Source organism: Salmo salar, chromosome 05 (genome assembly GCF_965601325.2).
Source record: "Salmo salar chromosome 05, fSalSal1, whole genome shotgun sequence".
NCBI classification, from domain to species: Eukaryota; Metazoa; Chordata; class Actinopteri; order Salmoniformes; family Salmonidae; genus Salmo; species Salmo salar.
Window position 1 is genome coordinate 77059531 of NC_138295.1, and position 17970 is coordinate 77077500.

The 17970-nt window shown below is 45.7% G+C and overlaps 1 protein-coding gene across 1 annotated transcript in view; it reads right to left on the minus strand.

The window, feature by feature from the left end:
- Positions 1–3178: 3178 nt before the first annotated feature.
- LOC123743173 (ephrin-A3-like) overlaps positions 3179–17970 on the minus strand; it is a 177346-nt gene continuing 162554 nt past the window's right edge. The window contains exon 5 of the mRNA XM_045718917.2: positions 3179–8840. Within this exon, the coding sequence (XP_045574873.1) occupies positions 8722–8840 (119 nt within the window). The 3' untranslated portion in view covers positions 3179–8721. The remainder of the gene's footprint in view (positions 8841–17970) is intronic.

The window sequence follows — 17970 nt, forward strand, 5'->3', positions numbered from 1 at the left end:
GCCAGTGGATGGACTCTGGCAAAACCATCACAACATGTTTTAGCACATGATTATATCATGATTATATCTAAACCTACTAAACAAATCCCATGTTTTTAATCCGTCTGACTCCCTGGCGTCTCTTACACAACGCCCATTGTTGTAGTTAGTTATTTATTTAGACAGCAGATTACAGCGAGTCTGGACAGATGTGGACAAGAGGTCTGCCTCTTCTGTGGCGGTCACCAAACAGCCACACCTAGAGGCAGAGTATGGCTACTGCAGCATGGGTGAGATGACTGCAATCTACTGGTGGAAAATTGTTCCATGAATTCGAACAAATGTCAACTCATTACACAATCTCATTCTGCTGAAAGCTTTAGTCCTTCCTGCTTTAGACTTTGATGGCACCGTATCAATATGGAGAAAGAGGCTAAGCTCACTTCTGATTCCTCTCCCCTGAGGGGCCTGGTTCAATGGTGGCCAAATGTAATTGCTTTTATCAGAGTGCTCCCTATTTAGCCCCGGACTTCCACAAGAGTTCACTCTCCTAGATGTGACGTAAAGGTATTAACCGAGAGAGAGAGAGAGGAGTTTCATTTCAATAGATATATTTTATGTAACCGAACAGGCTTAGGCCGTATATATCAGATGAATAGACACACTAAAAACGGTCCAATACACAAAAGTCCAGATTTGCGGACATTTATATTTTCACTCCACAAAAGTCTTGCACTAAAACAGCCAGTCTGGAAACAAAGCATTGCTGTTATTATGGCCTAATTCCCGTGATCTGAGGTGGAGAGAATGACTCAATGACTGTAGGTTATTGCTAGCGGGATATCAGTCACAGCTGCTTCTGTCTGGCTGCTGAGCTCGGTGTCTCAATCTCACCAGACGGTGTCCTGCACCTGTTCCCGACAGAACCAGGACGGTTTAGTCATAGTTGACTATAGCCTACACAGTGGGGAAATGATTCAAATGATTAACCTCTGATAGTCTAAGCCTTGAGGGGAGGAGGGCATCTCTTACGCAAAGATGGTCATACCATGGTTCATGTAGGTATTTGATGTAGAATATTAGGACCCCTGTAGGTATAAACAAATATATAGTGTCTGTCCTATATCTAGGAGATATAACAAAACACATATTTAACAGCTTTTTTTGTTGGCACAAACCGACCCCCATGTTTTATGTTCGGTATGTTTTAAAGCGGTACTGGGTTACCTTCAGAGTCCTGGAAGACTTGTGGGGGGTCCTACAGCAAAACGTGATAACCTCATCAGTTCATAGAGTGGTGATATTAGTTTGTAGCCCAAACGGTTGGATGCTACGTTTTTGTGAGAAGACCAATTTTCGGGATGTCTCATGGTGTGACAAACGCCCCTGTAGCTTGGCCACCTTCCAACACAGATACGGAAGGCCGACATCGGCAAATGCGGTGGATTGAGACGCAGCCCCTGCCAAAACAGATATCCCTGGCTTAAACTGACGGATTCTGATGGGGATTTTTTTATTATGTTACTTCGATTGACGGAGGGGATTTTAGATTTTAACAGGCTTTGGGAATAATCATAAAGAAATCACTTTAAAAAGACTGTCGTGTCTATGTCTGTCACTCCTGATGAGACAGTCCTAAAACAATAGTCTAGCCTTCCCTTCATTTGCCTGCAGGCCTACTCTCTTATCCAAAGATCTTTCCTACCATATAATGAAGTAACATTCATCTTTCTTGTGGTGGAGAAACTTGCTAATGAGTCCTATAACGGGACTAAGTCTTGTCTCTGGCTATTGTATCTGTCTATCATGAAATGCAGATTGTTGTATTTTATTCAAGCCCATACCATCAGACTGCTAATCATACACTACATCTGCTGTGGGGGGCCATCTCTCTGTCTATCTTCCTTTATTCCACCTGCTACATTCAAACATCAATCCCTGACCTCTGACCCCTACCCTCTGTCATCCTGTTGAATAATGTCCCTGGTGGTGACTGTGACATCACACAGTCCCTCAGTACCACAGCAGACACCAGGCAGAAATGGGCTTCCATTGTTATGTAAATTAGGGTTCTGATTCAACTGCTTATCTCTTGAAATCGGACCATGTAAAGGTATGGTAATGGGATGAAAACCGTGCCAGACAACTTTGATATGGAAAATATCATCATATGTAAATTATGAAACATCATTAGGCCTATCTGCAGACGTGCATATACCAGCCAGGTACACATCTCTCTCTCTCTCTCTGTCTCTCGTTCTCCATCTTCTTTCTTCTCAGATTAGTATATTGAACAGAGAGAGATCAGCTGCTGATTAGGAACTTGAAAGAGCGGGATGGAGAGCGTGAAAGAGAGAGAGAGATTGAGAGCTAAAGGAAGGGATAGAATGAGAAAGAGAGAGAGAGAGATTGACAGCTAGTGACTGCAAGGTGAGGATAGACAGAGACAAGGTTGAGAAAAAAGCCTAAATCTCAGAGAGGAAGAGAGAGAATCAATAAACACACAGACACACTTGTTAAAAGTAAGACTCGTTAGATGATTATTTTGTTATCTTGATCATCAATATAACCTTTGTTATCGTTTGTTTATTTTACAGTTTATTTTCAAGTTCATTGAGATTCATTCCAGTCGAAGGTAAACATGATTGTAATTGTTGTTTCCAACACTATTAAATGCTTTTGTTTGTTTTGCCAGACAATACAATCTCTCACACACACTCATGCTGTAAGTAGACATTGGACAACAGTCGCACAAAGGAAAATGCACGGGCGCACTCGCGCACATACAGTAACATACACACACACACATTTAGCTCTTTCAAACAAACGTGTCATGAGAAACTGAAATGAGCTCTCACTCTCAAACAAACGTACACACGCCCGCGCACACACATACACCCGATCATACGCACTCTCTCACACACCTTCGGACCATAAGGAAATGTAGAAACACTTGCATATCCACTCTCAAACACACACACACACACACACACACACACACACACACACACACACACACACACACACACACACACACACACACACACACACACACTCTTGATATCGTGTCTAAGTTCTTAAGTGCAACATTTGAAGAGTGATTTCCCCTTAGTTACTAATCAACTCTTCTACCCCCCCCCCACGCACACACTTCACTAGCAGAACCCAGACCACCCCCCCCCCACACACACTTCACTAGCAGAACCCAGACCCCCATCTCACCCCCCACCCCAAAGCCATACATACTGTATACATACTGATCTCAGCCAACTGTCCTCCATGTCGGCACCACGTTTCAATGACAGTATCATTCCAATGTGACGGTCTGGAAACATTTGGTGCAACACGGTGCTTATTGAAATTGTAAATCTCAAACCACGTTAGTGGAACTCCTTATCCTATACAGTACTGCATGTCTCTATCCCAGTCATCCCAACGTTAGTGGAACTCCTTATCCTATACAGTACTGCATGTCTCTATCGCAGTCATCCCAACGTTAGTGGAACTCCTTATCCTATACAGTACTGCATGTCTCTATCCCAGTCATCCCAACGTTAGTGGAACTCCTTATCCTATACAGTACTGCATGTCTCTATCCCAGTCATCCCAACGTTAGTGGAACTCCTTATCCTATACAGTACTGCATGTCTCTAGCCCAGTCATCCCAACTTTAGTGGAACTCCTTATCCTATACAGTACTGCATGTCTCTAGCCCAGTCATCCCAACGTTTACCCCTTCCCAGCGCCCCAAGATACACAACAGCAAAATAAAAAATACAAACAAAACAAGGAAATTCAGCTTCAAGTTTGTAAAAATGCTTACATCACATTTCATTCCGTCAGAGTTCAAGACATCTGAAAAATCCATTCTCGACGCGTGAAAGTTCTAGAATGTCTGTGACACGGGTCAAGACGTGCGACCTCTTTGACCCCTATAGGTCAGACGTCAGCTCTGTATCCGATAGCCATCCATACCTTCATCATCATCATCTTCAGAGCTTCTACAGTAAGCCATGCATGCCCTACTACAGTAGACTGCCTGTACACATTGCAGTAAGGTAAGGTGTTACCATGGCCCACAAGGTGACAGTTTCTAGTGAAAAGAGTTAGTCAAGAACCATGGTAACAGGTCAGTACAGTTCACATTGTTCAGTAACACTTCATTTTACAGTCCTCCTTCAGACAGTATTTACCTAGTATTTACTAAGATGTAATGGCAACAATATGTACTTTCTGGTACCTATACAATGGGTAACTGCCAAAATGATTGTTTCTATGATCCCAAAGAAACATGTAATTACCAGTTTTAGGAAAATACCATTTCAATAGAGGACTGTAGGATAAAGTTTAACCCATTGTTCTCCTGTCCTCCCAGATACACTGGGTTTGTATGTAGAACCTAAACCCAAGGTTTATTTAGGGTTGTCTATATGTTCAGATACACTTGGTTTGCGTGTAGAACCTAAACCAAAGGTTTATTTAGGGTTGTCTATATGTTCAGATACACTTGAGTTGTTAAGTTACTTAAACTTAAGACATGTACAGTATGTTGCTGTGTGTATTGTCATTACACACACACACACACACACACACACACACACACACACACACACACACACACACACACACACACACACACACACACACACACACACACACACACACACACACACACAGAGTGATTCTAGTTCTAGTGTGTACGGTAAAACAAACAGAAGAGTTTGGCATGTAGAGTCTGTGGTATGTAGTCCCATTCCATCTGATTCCAGGAGAGAGGAAGTAGAGTCTGTGGTATGTAGTCCCATTCCATCTGATTCCAGGAGAGAGGAAGTAGAGTCTGTGGTATGTAGTCCCATTCCATCTGATTCCAGGAGAGAGGAAGTAGAGTCTGTGGTATGTAGTCCCATTCCATCTGATTCCAGGAGAGAGGAAGTAGAGTCTGTGGTATGTAGTCCCATTCCATCCGATTCCAGGAGAGAGGAAGTAGAGTCTGTATGTAGTCCCATTCCATCTGATTCCAGGAGAGAGGAAGTAGAGTCTGTGGTATGTAGTCCCATTCCATCCGATTCCAGGAGAGAGGAAGTAGAGTCTGTGGTATGTAGTCCCATTCCATCCGATTCCAGGAGAGAGGAAGTAGAGTCTGTGGTATGTAGTCCCATTCCATCTGATTCCAGGAGAGAGGAAGTAGAGTCTGTGGTATGTAGTCCCATTCCATCTGATTCCAGGAGAGAGGAAGTAGAGTCTGTGGTATGTAGTCCCATTCCATCTGATTCCAGGAGAGAGGAAGTAGAGTCTGTGGTATGTAGTCCCATTCCATCTGATTCCAGGAGAGAGGAAGTAGAGTCTGTGGTATGTAGTCCCATTCCATCCGATTCCAGGAGAGAGGAAGTAGAGTCTGTGGTATGTAGTCCCATTCCATCTGATTCCAGGAGAGAGGAAGTAGAGTCTGTGGTATGTAGTCCCATTCCATCCGATTCCAGGAGAGAGGAAGTAGAGTCTGTGGTATGTAGTCCCATTCCATCTGATTCCAGGAGAGAGGAAGTAGAGTCTGTGGTATGTAGTCCCATTCCATCCGATTCCAGGAGAGAGGAAGTAGAGTCTGTGGTATGTAGTCCCATTCCATCCGATTCCAGGAGAGAGGAAGTAGAGTCTGTGGTATGTAGTCCCATTCCATCCGATTCCAGGAGAGAGGAAGTAGAGTCTGTGGTATGTAGTCCCATTCCATCCGATTCCAGGAGAGAGGAAGTAGAGTCTGTGGTATGTAGTCCCATTCCATCTGATTCCAGGAGAGAGGAAGTAGAGTCTGTGGTATGTAGTCCCATTCCATCTGATTCCAGGAGAGAGGAAGTAGAGTCTGTGGTATGTAGTCCCATTCCATCTGATTCCAGGAGAGAGGAAGTAGAGTCTGTGGTATGTAGTCCCATTCCATCTGATTCCAGGAGAGAGGAAGTAGAGTCTGTGGTATGTAGTCCCATTCCATCCGATTCCAGGAGAGAGGAAGTAGAGTCTGTGGTATGTAGTCCCATTCCATCTGATTCCAGGAGAGAGGAAGTAGAGTCTGTGGTATGTAGTCCCATTCCATCTGATTCCAGGAGAGAGGAAGTAGAGTCTGTGGTATGTAGTCCCATTCCATCTGATTCCAGGAGAGAGGAAGTAGAGTCTGTGGTATGTAGTCCCATTCCATCTGATTCCAGGAGAGAGGAAGTAGAGTCTGTGGTATGTAGTCCCATTCCATCTGATTCCAGGAGAGAGGAAGTAGAGTCTGTGGTATGTAGTCCCATTCCATCCGATTCCAGGAGAGAGGAAGTAGAGTCTGTATGTAGTCCCATTCCATCTGATTCCAGGAGAGAGGAAGTAGAGTCTGTGGTATGTAGTCCCATTCCATCCGATTCCAGGAGAGAGGAAGTAGAGTCTGTGGTATGTAGTCCCATTCCATCCGATTCCAGGAGAGAGGAAGTAGAGTCTGTATGTAGTCCCATTCCATCCGATTCCAGGAGAGAGGAAGTAGAGTCTGTGGTATGTAGTCCCATTCCATCCGATTCCAGGAGAGAGGAAGTAGAGTCTGTGGTATGTAGTCCCATTCCATCCGATTCCAGGAGAGAGGAAGTAGAGTCTGTGGTATGTAGTCCCATTCCATCCGATTCCAGGAGAGAGGAAGTAGAGTCTGTGGTATGTAGTCCCATTCCATCTGATTCCAGGAGAGAGGAAGTAGAGTCTGTGGTATGTAGTCCCATTCCATCTGATTCCAGGAGAGAGGAAGTAGAGTCTGTGGTATGTAGTCCCATTCCATCCGATTCCAGGAGAGAGGAAGTAGAGTCTGTGGTATGTAGTCCCATTCCATCTGATTCCAGGAGAGAGGAAGTAGAGTCTGTGGTATGTAGTCCCATTCCATCTGATTCCAGGAGAGAGGAAGTAGAGTCTGTGGTATGTAGTCCCATTCCATCTGATTCCAGGAGAGAGGAAGTAGAGTCTGTATGTAGTCCCATTCCATCCGATTCCAGGAGAGAGGAAGTAGAGTCTGTGGTATGTAGTCCCATTCCATCCGATTCCAGGAGAGAGGAAGTAGAGTCTGTGGTATGTAGTCCCATTCCATCCGATTCCAGGAGAGAGGAAGTAGAGTCTGTGGTATGTAGTCCCATTCCATCCGATTCCAGGAGAGAGGAAGTAGAGTCTGTATGTAGTCCCATTCCATCTGATTCCAGGAGAGAGGAAGTAGAGTCTGTGGTATGTAGTCCCATTCCATCCGATTCCAGGAGAGAGGAAGTAGAGTCTGTGGTATGTAGTCCCATTCCATCTGATTCCAGGAGAGAGGAAGTAGAGTCTGTGGTATGTAGTCCCATTCCATCTGATTCCAGGAGAGAGGAAGTAGAGTCTGTGGTATGTAGTCCCATTCCATCCGATTCCAGGAGAGAGGAAGTAGAGTCTGTGGTATGTAGTCCCATTCCATCCGATTCCAGGAGAGAGGAAGTAGAGTCTGTGGTATGTAGTCCCATTCCATCTGATTCCAGGAGAGAGGAAGTAGAGTCTGTGGTATGTAGTCCCATTCCATCCGATTCCAGGAGAGAGGAAGAGAGGTCCTCAGTGTACAATCCAATACAATGCATTCGATGACAGTATTGCTGTGTGCTTTTCTGACCTCTGAGATCAGAGATAATGCTATCCAGGAATGAATGAATAAAGGACAAACATGTCTCTAGGGGGTTTAATGATGATCCAGAGGTTGTATCAATGTGTATAACAATGTATACAACCACTGACCTGGAACCTATAGCTGTCATTGTATTGACACATATTACTACTCTGATACAGCACTGTAGCGCCCTCTCCCTCTCTCACATTAGACTGGGTGGTCCCACTTCCCAGTTCAGAAACCGGGATCCAGACTGGCTTTTCATACCAGGCTGCTACGGTCCAGATCAGACCAGATCACATGGGTGGAGGACCACTAGATCCAGTTCCACAGAAGGGATCCAGACTAGATCTGGTTGAATCCAGTTGACAGAACAAAAAGGCAATAATTCAGTTCATTTCAGTCAAGTTCAATCAGTTCAGTCTCCGGTGCAAGAAACAGGCAACTAGCCCTAAGAAGAGAATTGTGTCAGCCAATCAGATTGCATGAAAAAGCGTAACTGTGTTTCATTTCGATCAGCTGCTCCAATAGAAAGTCAGGTCCTCTTCTCCTCTGTAATAAATGCTGTATGCAGTGTGCATGTTTCAACAGGCTACCTCCACCACATGTTGAGACACACACACTCTGAAACATACCTACACATGCAGGCCCAATGTCCAAAGTCATAACAGGTCTTCTCTTCATGCTCTGTGTGAATGTCGTCTTCTAAGCAGCAGCACACACACACACACACACACACACACACACACACACACACACACACACACACACACACACACACACACACACACACACACACACACACACACACACACACACACACACACACACACACAAAGAAGCCTTCCAACTTCCCACCTTCACTTCACACACTCACACCAGTCCGCTCACACACACACACACACACACACACACACACACACACACACACACACACACACACCCCTTGTCAACCAATGTCATTCAGAAGGTCTTCTAACTCCCTATTTTCCATGTTCCCTTAATCTCCTGTCCCCTTTCCCCCAAATCCTCAGTCCTCGTCATCCTTCACCCCTCCTGCCCAAGCCCTCCCATTGCTGGTTGGCATGGCGACACTGATGGGATGGCCGTTGCTAGGAGATGGTGATGGCAGCGAGAAGGAGCGTCGCTATGGTGATGAGTAGGCGATCCCTGGATGGGCTGCTTCCACTGACACTCTTCTCCAGTTTAGGAATCTCAGGGTTAAAATCATCTACATGGAGAGAAACAGAGAGACAGACAGAGACAGAGAGAGAGAGAGACAGAGAGAGAGAGAGAGAGAGAGAGAGAGACAGAGAGTGAGAGAGAGAATTAGCAATCATTTTATTAGACGTAAACAGCACAACTACCAGTTCAATTGGTGCCGGCATCCTGCCATAGCATTAGAAACAGTGGTAACCTGCCATAGCATTAGAAACAGTGGTAACCTGCCATTGCATTAGAAACAGTGGTAACCTGCCATAGCATTAGAAACAGTGGTAACCTGCCATAGCATTAGAAACAGTGGTAACCTGCCATAGCATTAGAAACAGTGGTAACCTGCCATTGCATTAGAAACAGTGGTAACCTGCCATAGCATTAGAAACAGTGGTAACCTGCCATAGCATTAGAAACAGTGGTAACCTGCCATAGCATTAGAAACAGTGGTAACCTGCCATTGCATTAGAAACAGTGGTAACCTGCCATAGCATTAGAAACAGTGGTAACCTGCCATAGCATTAGAAACAGTGGTAACCTGCCATTGCATTAGAAACAGTGGTAACCTGCCATTGCATTAGAAACAGTGGTAACCTGCCATAGCATTAGAAACAGTGGTAACCTGCCATAGCATTAGAAACAGTGGTAACCTGCCATAGCATTAGAAACAGTGGTAACCTGCCATAGCCTGAAGAACAGTGGTAACCTGCCATAGCCTGAAGAACAGTGGTAACCTGCCATTGCATTAGAAACAGTGGTAACCTGCCATTGCATTAGAAACAGTGGTAACCTGCCATAGCATTAGAAACAGTGGTAACCTGCCATAGCATTAGAAACAGTGGTAACCTGCCATTGCATTAGAAACAGTGGTAACCTGCCATTGCATTAGAAACAGTGGTAACCTGCCATAGCATTAGAAACAGTGGTAACCTGCCATAGCATTAGAAACAGTGGTAACCTGCCATAGCATTAGAAACAGTGGTAACCTGCCATAACCTGAAGAACAGTGGTAACCTGCCATAGCCTGAAGAACAGTGGTAACCTACCATAGCATTAGAAACAGTGGTAACCTGCCATTGCATTAGAAACAGTGGTAACCTGCCATTGCATTAGAAACAGTGGTAACCTGCCATAACCTGAAGAACAGTGGTAACCTGCCATAGCATTAGAAACAGTGGTAACCTGCCATAGCCTGAAGAACAGTGGTAACCTGTCATAGCCTGAAGAACAGTGGTAACCTGCCATAGCCTGAAGAACAGTGGTAACCTGCCATAGCCTGAAGAACAGTGGTAACCTGCCATAGCCTGAAGAACAGTGGTAACCTACCATAGCCTGAAGAACAGTGGTAACCTGCCATAGCCTGAAGAACAGTGGTAACCTGCCATAGCCTGAAGAACAGTGGTAACCTGCCATAGCCTGAAGAACAGTGGGAACCTGCCATAGCATTAGAAACAGTGGTATCCTGCCATAGCCTGAAGAACAGTGGTAACCTGCCATAGCCTGAAGAACAGTGGTAACCTGCCATAGCCTGAAGAACAGTGGTAACCTGCCATAGCTTGAAGAACAGTGGTAACCTGCCATAGCCTGAAGAACAGTGGTAACCTGCCATAGCCTGAAGAACAGTGGTAACCTGCCATAGCCTGAAGAACAGTGGTAACCTGCCATAGCCTGAAGAACAGTGGTAACCTGCCATAGCCTGAAGAACAGTGGTAACCTGCCATAGCCTGAAGAACAGTGGTAACCTGCCATAGCCTGAAGAACAGTGGTAACCTGCCATAGCCTGAAGAACAGTGGTATCCTGCCATAGCCTGAAGAACAGTGGTAACCTGCCATAGCCTGAAGAACAGTGGTAACCTGCCATAGCCTGAAGAACAGTGGTAACCTGCCATAGCCTGAAGAACAGTGGTAACCTGCCATAGCCTGAAGAACAGTGGTAACCTGCCATAGCCTGAAGAACAGTGGTAACCTGCCATAGCCTGAAGAACAGTGGTAACCTGCCATAGCCTGAAGAACAGTGGGAACCTGCCATAGCCTGAAGAACAGTGGTATCCTGCCATAGCCTGAAGAACAGTGGTAACCTGCCATAGCCTGAAGAACAGTGGGAACCTGCCATAGCCTGAAGAACAGTGGTAACCTGCCATAGCCTGAAGAACAGTAGTAACCTGCCATAGCCTGAAGAACAGTGGTAACCTGCCATAGCCTGAAGAACAGTGGTAACCTGCCATAGCCTGAAGAACAGTGGTAACCTACCATAGCCTGAAGAACAGTAGTAACCTGCCATAGCCTGAAGAACAGTGGTAACCTGCCATAGCCTGAAGAACAGTGGTAACCTGTCATAGCCTGAAGAACAGTGGTAACCTGTCATAGCCTGAAGAACAGTGGTAACCTGCCATAGCCTGAAGAACAGTGGTAACCTGCCATAGCCTGAAGAACAGTGGTAACCTGTCATAGCCTGAAGAACAGTAGTAACCTGCCATAGCCTGAAGAACAGTGGTAACCTGCCATAGCCTGAAGAACAGTGGTAACCTGCCATAGCCTGAAGAACAGTAGTAACCTACCATAGCCTGAAGAACAGTGGTAACCTGCCATAGCCTGAAGAACAGTGGTAACCTGCCATAGCCTGAAGAACAGTGGTAACCTGCCATAGCCTGAAGAACAGTGGTAACCTGCCATAGCCTGAAGAACAGTGGTAACCTGCCATAGCCTGAAGAACAGTGGGAACCTGCCATAGCCTGAAGAACAGTGGTAACCTACCATAGCCTGAAGAACAGTGGTAACCTGTCATAGCCTGAAGAACAGTGGTAACCTGTCATAGCCTGAAGAACAGTGGTAACCTACCATAGCCTGAAGAACAGTGGGAACCTGCCATAGCCTGAAGAACAGTGGTAACCTACCATAGCCTGAAGAACAGTGGTAACCTGCCATAGCATTAGAAACAGTGGTAACCTGCCATAGCCTGAAGAACAGTGGTAACCTGCCATAGCCTGAAGAACAGTGGTAACCTGCCATAGCCTGAAGAACAGTGGTAACCTGCCATAGCCTGAAGAACAGTGGTAACCTACCATAGCCTGAAGAACAGTGGTAACCTGCCATTGCCTGAAGAACAGTGGTAACCTGCCATAGCCTGAAGAACAGTGGTAACCTGCCATAGCCTGAAGAACAGTGGTAACCTGCCATAGCCTGAAGAACAGTGGGTGACCAGGGATCATCTACCCACTGTGTGTATAAACTGTAGCCTCCTCTCTTAGCTACTGAGAGAGAAGAGAGGCTCTAGTGAAATAATATTTGGCTAATAAAAGCTAATAGTACAACACCCACTGACAGCGAGACAGAGGTGAAACACTTCTCTCTCCACACACACACACACACACACACACACACACACACACACACACACACACACACACACTAACACTCTGAGACAGAGAGGAACCAGTGTAGTCAACACTCACACACACTAACACTCTGAGACAGAGAGGAACCAGTGTAGTCAACACTCACACACACTAACACTCTGAGACAGAGAGGAACCAGTGTAGTCAACACTCACACACACTAACCCTCTAAGCTGTCTATTATAAAAACAGTGCATCAGCATGACAGAGAGAATGAACACAATGTGTCTCCATTACTGAAGTAAGTCTATAGTCTGATTATAATGACACACCGTGACTCTGCCACACACTGCCACACACACACATCAAAGCACAGACACACGTACACAGACACAGGTACACCTGGCCCAGGACTAGAAATAGCTCCTATAGTCTGGTCTGTGTGGTGATGATGCGTACACATGGGCTCAGGCTAGGAAAAGAAGAAGGTGTGTCCAGGTACACGCTCAGACAGAGTAACACACCCTTCGTTTTATGTGGACTTGATTCATGAGATGGGAGGGATGCTGTAGGCCACAGTTCAGTCTATATAATACAACTACTTCTTTTCTCTGTGTTTTCCCAGAACATCAGACTGGTGGCTGACACCATGGCTGCTTCTGAATGGCCCCTATTCCCTGTATAGTGCACTACTTTAGACAAGAGCCCTGGCCCAAAGTAGTGCACTATACAGGATACAGGGGAAGGGGTACACTATACAGGATACAGGGAAAGGGGTACACTATACAGGATACAGGGGAAGGGGTACACTATATAGGATACAGGGGAAGGGGTACACTATACAGGATACAGGGGAAGGGGTACACTATACAGGATACAGGGGAAGGGGTACACTATACAGGATACAGGGGAAGGGGTACACTATACAGGATACAGGGGAAGGGGTACACTATACAGGATACAGGGGAAGGGGTACACTATACAGGATACAGGGAAAGGGGTACACTATACAGGATACAGGGGAAGGGGTACACTTTACAGGATACAGGGGAAGGGGTACACTATACAGGATACAGGGGAAGGGGTACACTATACAGGATACAGGGAAAGGGGTACACTATACAGGATACAGGGGAAGGGGTACACTATACAGGATACAGGGGAAGGGGTACACTATACAGGATACAGGGGAAGGGGTACACTATACAGGATACAGGGGAAGCGGTACACTATACAGGATACAGGGGAAGGGGTACTCTATACAGGATACAGGGGAAGGGGTACACTATACAGGATACAGGGGAAGGGGTACACTATACAGGATACAGGGGAAGGGGTACACTATACAGGATACAAGGGAAGGGGTACACAATACAGGATACAGGGGAAGGGGTACACTATACAGGATACAGGGGAAGGGGTACACTATACAGGATACAGGGGAAGGGGTACACTATACAGGATACAGGGGAAGCGGTACACTATACAGGATACAGGGGAAGGGGTACACTATACAGGATACAGGGGAAGGGGTACACTATACAGGATACAGGGGAAGGGGTACACTATACAGGATACAGGGGAAGGGGTACACTATACAGGATACAGGGGAAGGGGTACACTATACAGGATACAGGGGAAGGGGTACACTATACAGGGAATAGTGGGGCCATTTTGTTTGTACGCCATGAGAAAACATGTGTTGATGTTCTGTAGTGGTTGTGTTGTAAACATCCACACCTCCTCTCCCTTAATAAGCTACATGATGCAACATCCTGACTGTGCTGTGACTGAGGTTAGAAACAGTTCGACCCTTCTGTGACCGTGGGTGTGTGTGTGTGTGTGTGTGTGTGTGTGTGTGTGTGTGTGTGTGTGTGTGTGTGTGTGTGTGTGTGTGTGTGTGTGTGTGTGTGTGTGTGTGTGTGTGTGTGTGTGTGTGTGTGTGTGTGTGTGTGTGTGTGTGTGTGTGCGTGCGTGCGCGTGTGCGCGTGTGTGTGTGTGTTTGAGGGAAAGAGGTGAGAACACTCTGTTTCTTCGACCCGGCGACAGAACCTTGTTATGGCGGTGCCAGATACTGTGGATGTGGAGAATCTGAAAGAACCAGTTTTGGAGTGTGTACCTGTCACACACACACACACACACGCCTCCATGAACGTGAGTATACTGTATGTTGCACAAGGGTTTGTTGTGTTTGTCTCCCTGTGTTACTGTGTGTAGGCGGGTGTGACACACCTTAATCTTTGCACGCACTCTGGGGTCAAACCCCAGGTCACACACACATCGGACGTGTCGTCTGTAATAATGATTCATCAGAGGGCCATGAGACAGCTCAGACACCAATAGGGGTTAGTGTGTGTTATTGTGTGTGTGTCTGTACGTGCTCCATCCCTGGTTATGTAAGGTGTGTGACAGATGAACCATATCACTGTGACGCTGTTTGTAAACACACCTGGTCTTCCATGAGGACCATGTGATCACCTAACCATTGGCTATCTGAGCACCCTGTGCTACGCCACCCCTATGAGGTGTCATAACACCCCTATGAGCCTTCGTAGCACAGCTATGTTGATTAAGGCAGCCCTCTGCACCTCTCTGATTCAGAGGGGTTGGGTTAAATGCGGAAGACACATTTCAGTTGAAGGAAAGTAAAAGCTGTGAAAACTACCCAACATGTTTCTGATAAGATTTCAGTTCGGATTGGATGCACATTTGATGTGATTGAAATAGACTAGTGTCAGCTTTATGATGCTAATAAAGATAGCACCTTCACAGACAGTCCCGAACCAAGCATTCATTCTCTCAAGATGCTGAAAGAAATACATCATATTTCTCCACTCCTGTTCAAGTAAAAATGTACATTTGGTGTATAATTTTACTGCAAGAAATGGTTAATAGTGCAGGAGTTAATATTAGATTAGGCTCTTTGAGAGGTTATAGACCTACAGTCAGTGTCCAGATGTCAGACTCCTATTCCATTAAACCCATCTGAACAGTAGCCTACAGTTCCCATGCAATTTTGAAATCCCTGTAAAGTGACTGTTGAATTTGGATAGCGCCTCACCGTCATCACACATAACACAGCCGACACTGCTTTCATCCTCTAACTATTTCACCACATAACACAGCCAACACTGCTATCATCCTCTAACTACATCACCACATAACACAGCCGACACTGCTATCATCCTCTAACTACATCACCACATAACACAGCCGACACTGCTATCATCCTCTAACTACATCATCACATAACACAGCCGACACTGCTATCATCCTCTAACTACATCACCACATAACACAGCCGACACTGCTATCATCCTCTAACTACATCACCACATAACACAGCCGACACTGCTATCATCCTCTAACTACTTCACTACATAACACGCCAGATACAAATAATGAAAGAAAAAACTAAATTTTAGTCATTTTTTTTCTAAATGTTGCCTACAGATATGAATTGCACAAGAATGATACATTTATGCATTTTTTATGGATTGTTTAATCTTTATTCAACCCACCCGCTCTTCATCCACACAATATTTATTGACCCTAAGCCCGTCTGCCCCGCGAATATAACCCATAGGGACTGCAGGTCATGAGTCAACCCACACATCCTAACAGACATTGGTCATTGTGCTGCAGTGTGTGTAGTGACCACCAGAGGTCAGCAGGGGGCAGTGTTAGTGGTCTGACTGGTGCAGCCAGCTGGGAGACTTGAAACAGACATGATCAGTCCTTTAGAGTTGGACTAGAGTTAGACTCTGCTTCTGTTGTCCATGCTCTGTGGAGGATTACGGAGAATAGATTAAAAGGATCATTTGAGATGTGCCACGGGTTGAGGAACACTAGCAGAATGGCAGAGTGGTCTGGGTCTTCTCCCTTCTCCCTTCTCTCTGTCTGCTACCAGAGGTCATCTAATCTATTGGCTGTAGAGACCTGAAGTCCACTGGCAGCCATCTAGAGCTGCTGCTTGGAGCCGCTTAGAAAGAACAACTAATCAATTCCTCTTGATTCGTTTATGCTCCTGCTCTCCTTCAGATGGATATCTGGCCGTGGCCGTACGAGTGTGTGTGTGTGTGTGTGTGTGTGTGTGTGTGTGTGTGTGTGTGTGTGTGTGTGTGTGTGTGTGTGTGTGTGTGTGTGTGTGTGTGTGTGTGTGTGTGTGTGTGTGTGTGTGTGTGTGTGTGTGTGTGTGTGTGTGTGTGTGTGTGTGTGTTTGAGTCAGACTGAAAGAGGCAGGAGGAGAGACTGTGTCAATATTGATAATAGTTCATCCTATCACTGATGCTAGCATCATTACCAATCAGCCTGATGCTATGGAGTGATTAGCAAGATAATGCTATACTGATTTACTGTTTGAGATGTCAACACTAGATACAATGATACTAACGCATCTGTCACTAAAACTGAACTCACTGCTCCTCAGGGTACTGTGTGTGTGTTTGTGTGTGCATGCGTGTGTATGTGTGCGTGTGTGGCAAACTCACAGCTAATTAGCGTAAACATGCTAACACTAATGAATTAGAGCCACTGGATGCTGATTAGATGCTATTGTGCAACACCGACACTAATTAGCCAAACGTTGCCAACATTCTTTTTGATGGTTAATCAGTGCATTGATGCTAATACCAACTGGATGCTAATAGATTGTTTAATATGTTAATGTTACCTCAGTAACAGTCCTCACGGCTTTCACAATGCAGGGCCAGGAGGTTTTCCAGATGACCTGCACAGAAAAACTCTGTGATCTAGGGGAGGGGGAGTCTGGGTTTTTTCTTGGTCAGGTCCTGTGGCTTTTTATGTGGCTAACAAGAAGCTAACCCCAAGGCTATTTCTGCTGTTAATTAGCATGACATGCTAATGCTATAATGAAGTGCATGTTATAGGCCTACTGTACATTCTGCTGCATCATCTCTTACTGAGGCATTTGGTTGTATCTTTATGGGCGTACAGGGACCTGCTCACACCATTACATCTGAAGGAGAAATAGATTGAAATTTAATTTAATACAAGATGCAGAGGGGCATGTGTGGGGGGCTGATTTGCAGCCGACACTAATTCAAGTGGGTAGCCCCCTGAAATAGCACTGAGAGGGACCGAGAAGGGAGGAGAAAGAGAAAGACAAGGACGGAAGGAGAGCGAGAGAAGGATAGAGGGAAGGAGAGCGAGAGAAGGATAGAGGGAAGGAGAGAGAGAGAGAAGGATAGAGGGAAGGAGAGAGAAAGAAGGATATATGGAAGGAGAAAGAGAGAAGGATAGAGGGAAGGAGAGCGAGAGAAGGATAGAGGGAAGGAGAGAGAGAGAAGGATATATGGAAGGAGAAAGAGAGAAGGATAGAGGGAAGGAGAGAGAGAGAAGGATATATGGAAGGAGAGAGAGAAGGATAGAGGGAAGGAGAGAGAGAGAGAAGGATAGAGGGAAGGAGAGAGAGAAGGATATAGGGAAGGAGAGAGGGATTGCAAAATGAGCTTGTAGAGCGTTCTGCTCAGCTAAACTCCATGTCGTACTAATCAAACAGATCTGTATTGAGCTCTGTGTGTGTGTGTGTGTGTGTGTGTGTGTGTGTGTGTGTGTGTGTGTGTGTGTGTGTGTGTGTGTGTGTGTGTGTGTGTGTGTGTGTGTGTGTGTGTGTGTGTGTGTGTGTGTGTGTGTGTGTGTAGGGCCCGTGTTTCACAGTGATTATAATAATGTTCTGATTAGTGAAGTGCTGTAATACAGAGAACTGCTGCCAGGACCCAGCACATAACAGACAGAACAGTGAGAGAGAGAGAGGAGTGACAGGCCAAGCGAGATAGACGGAGAAACAGA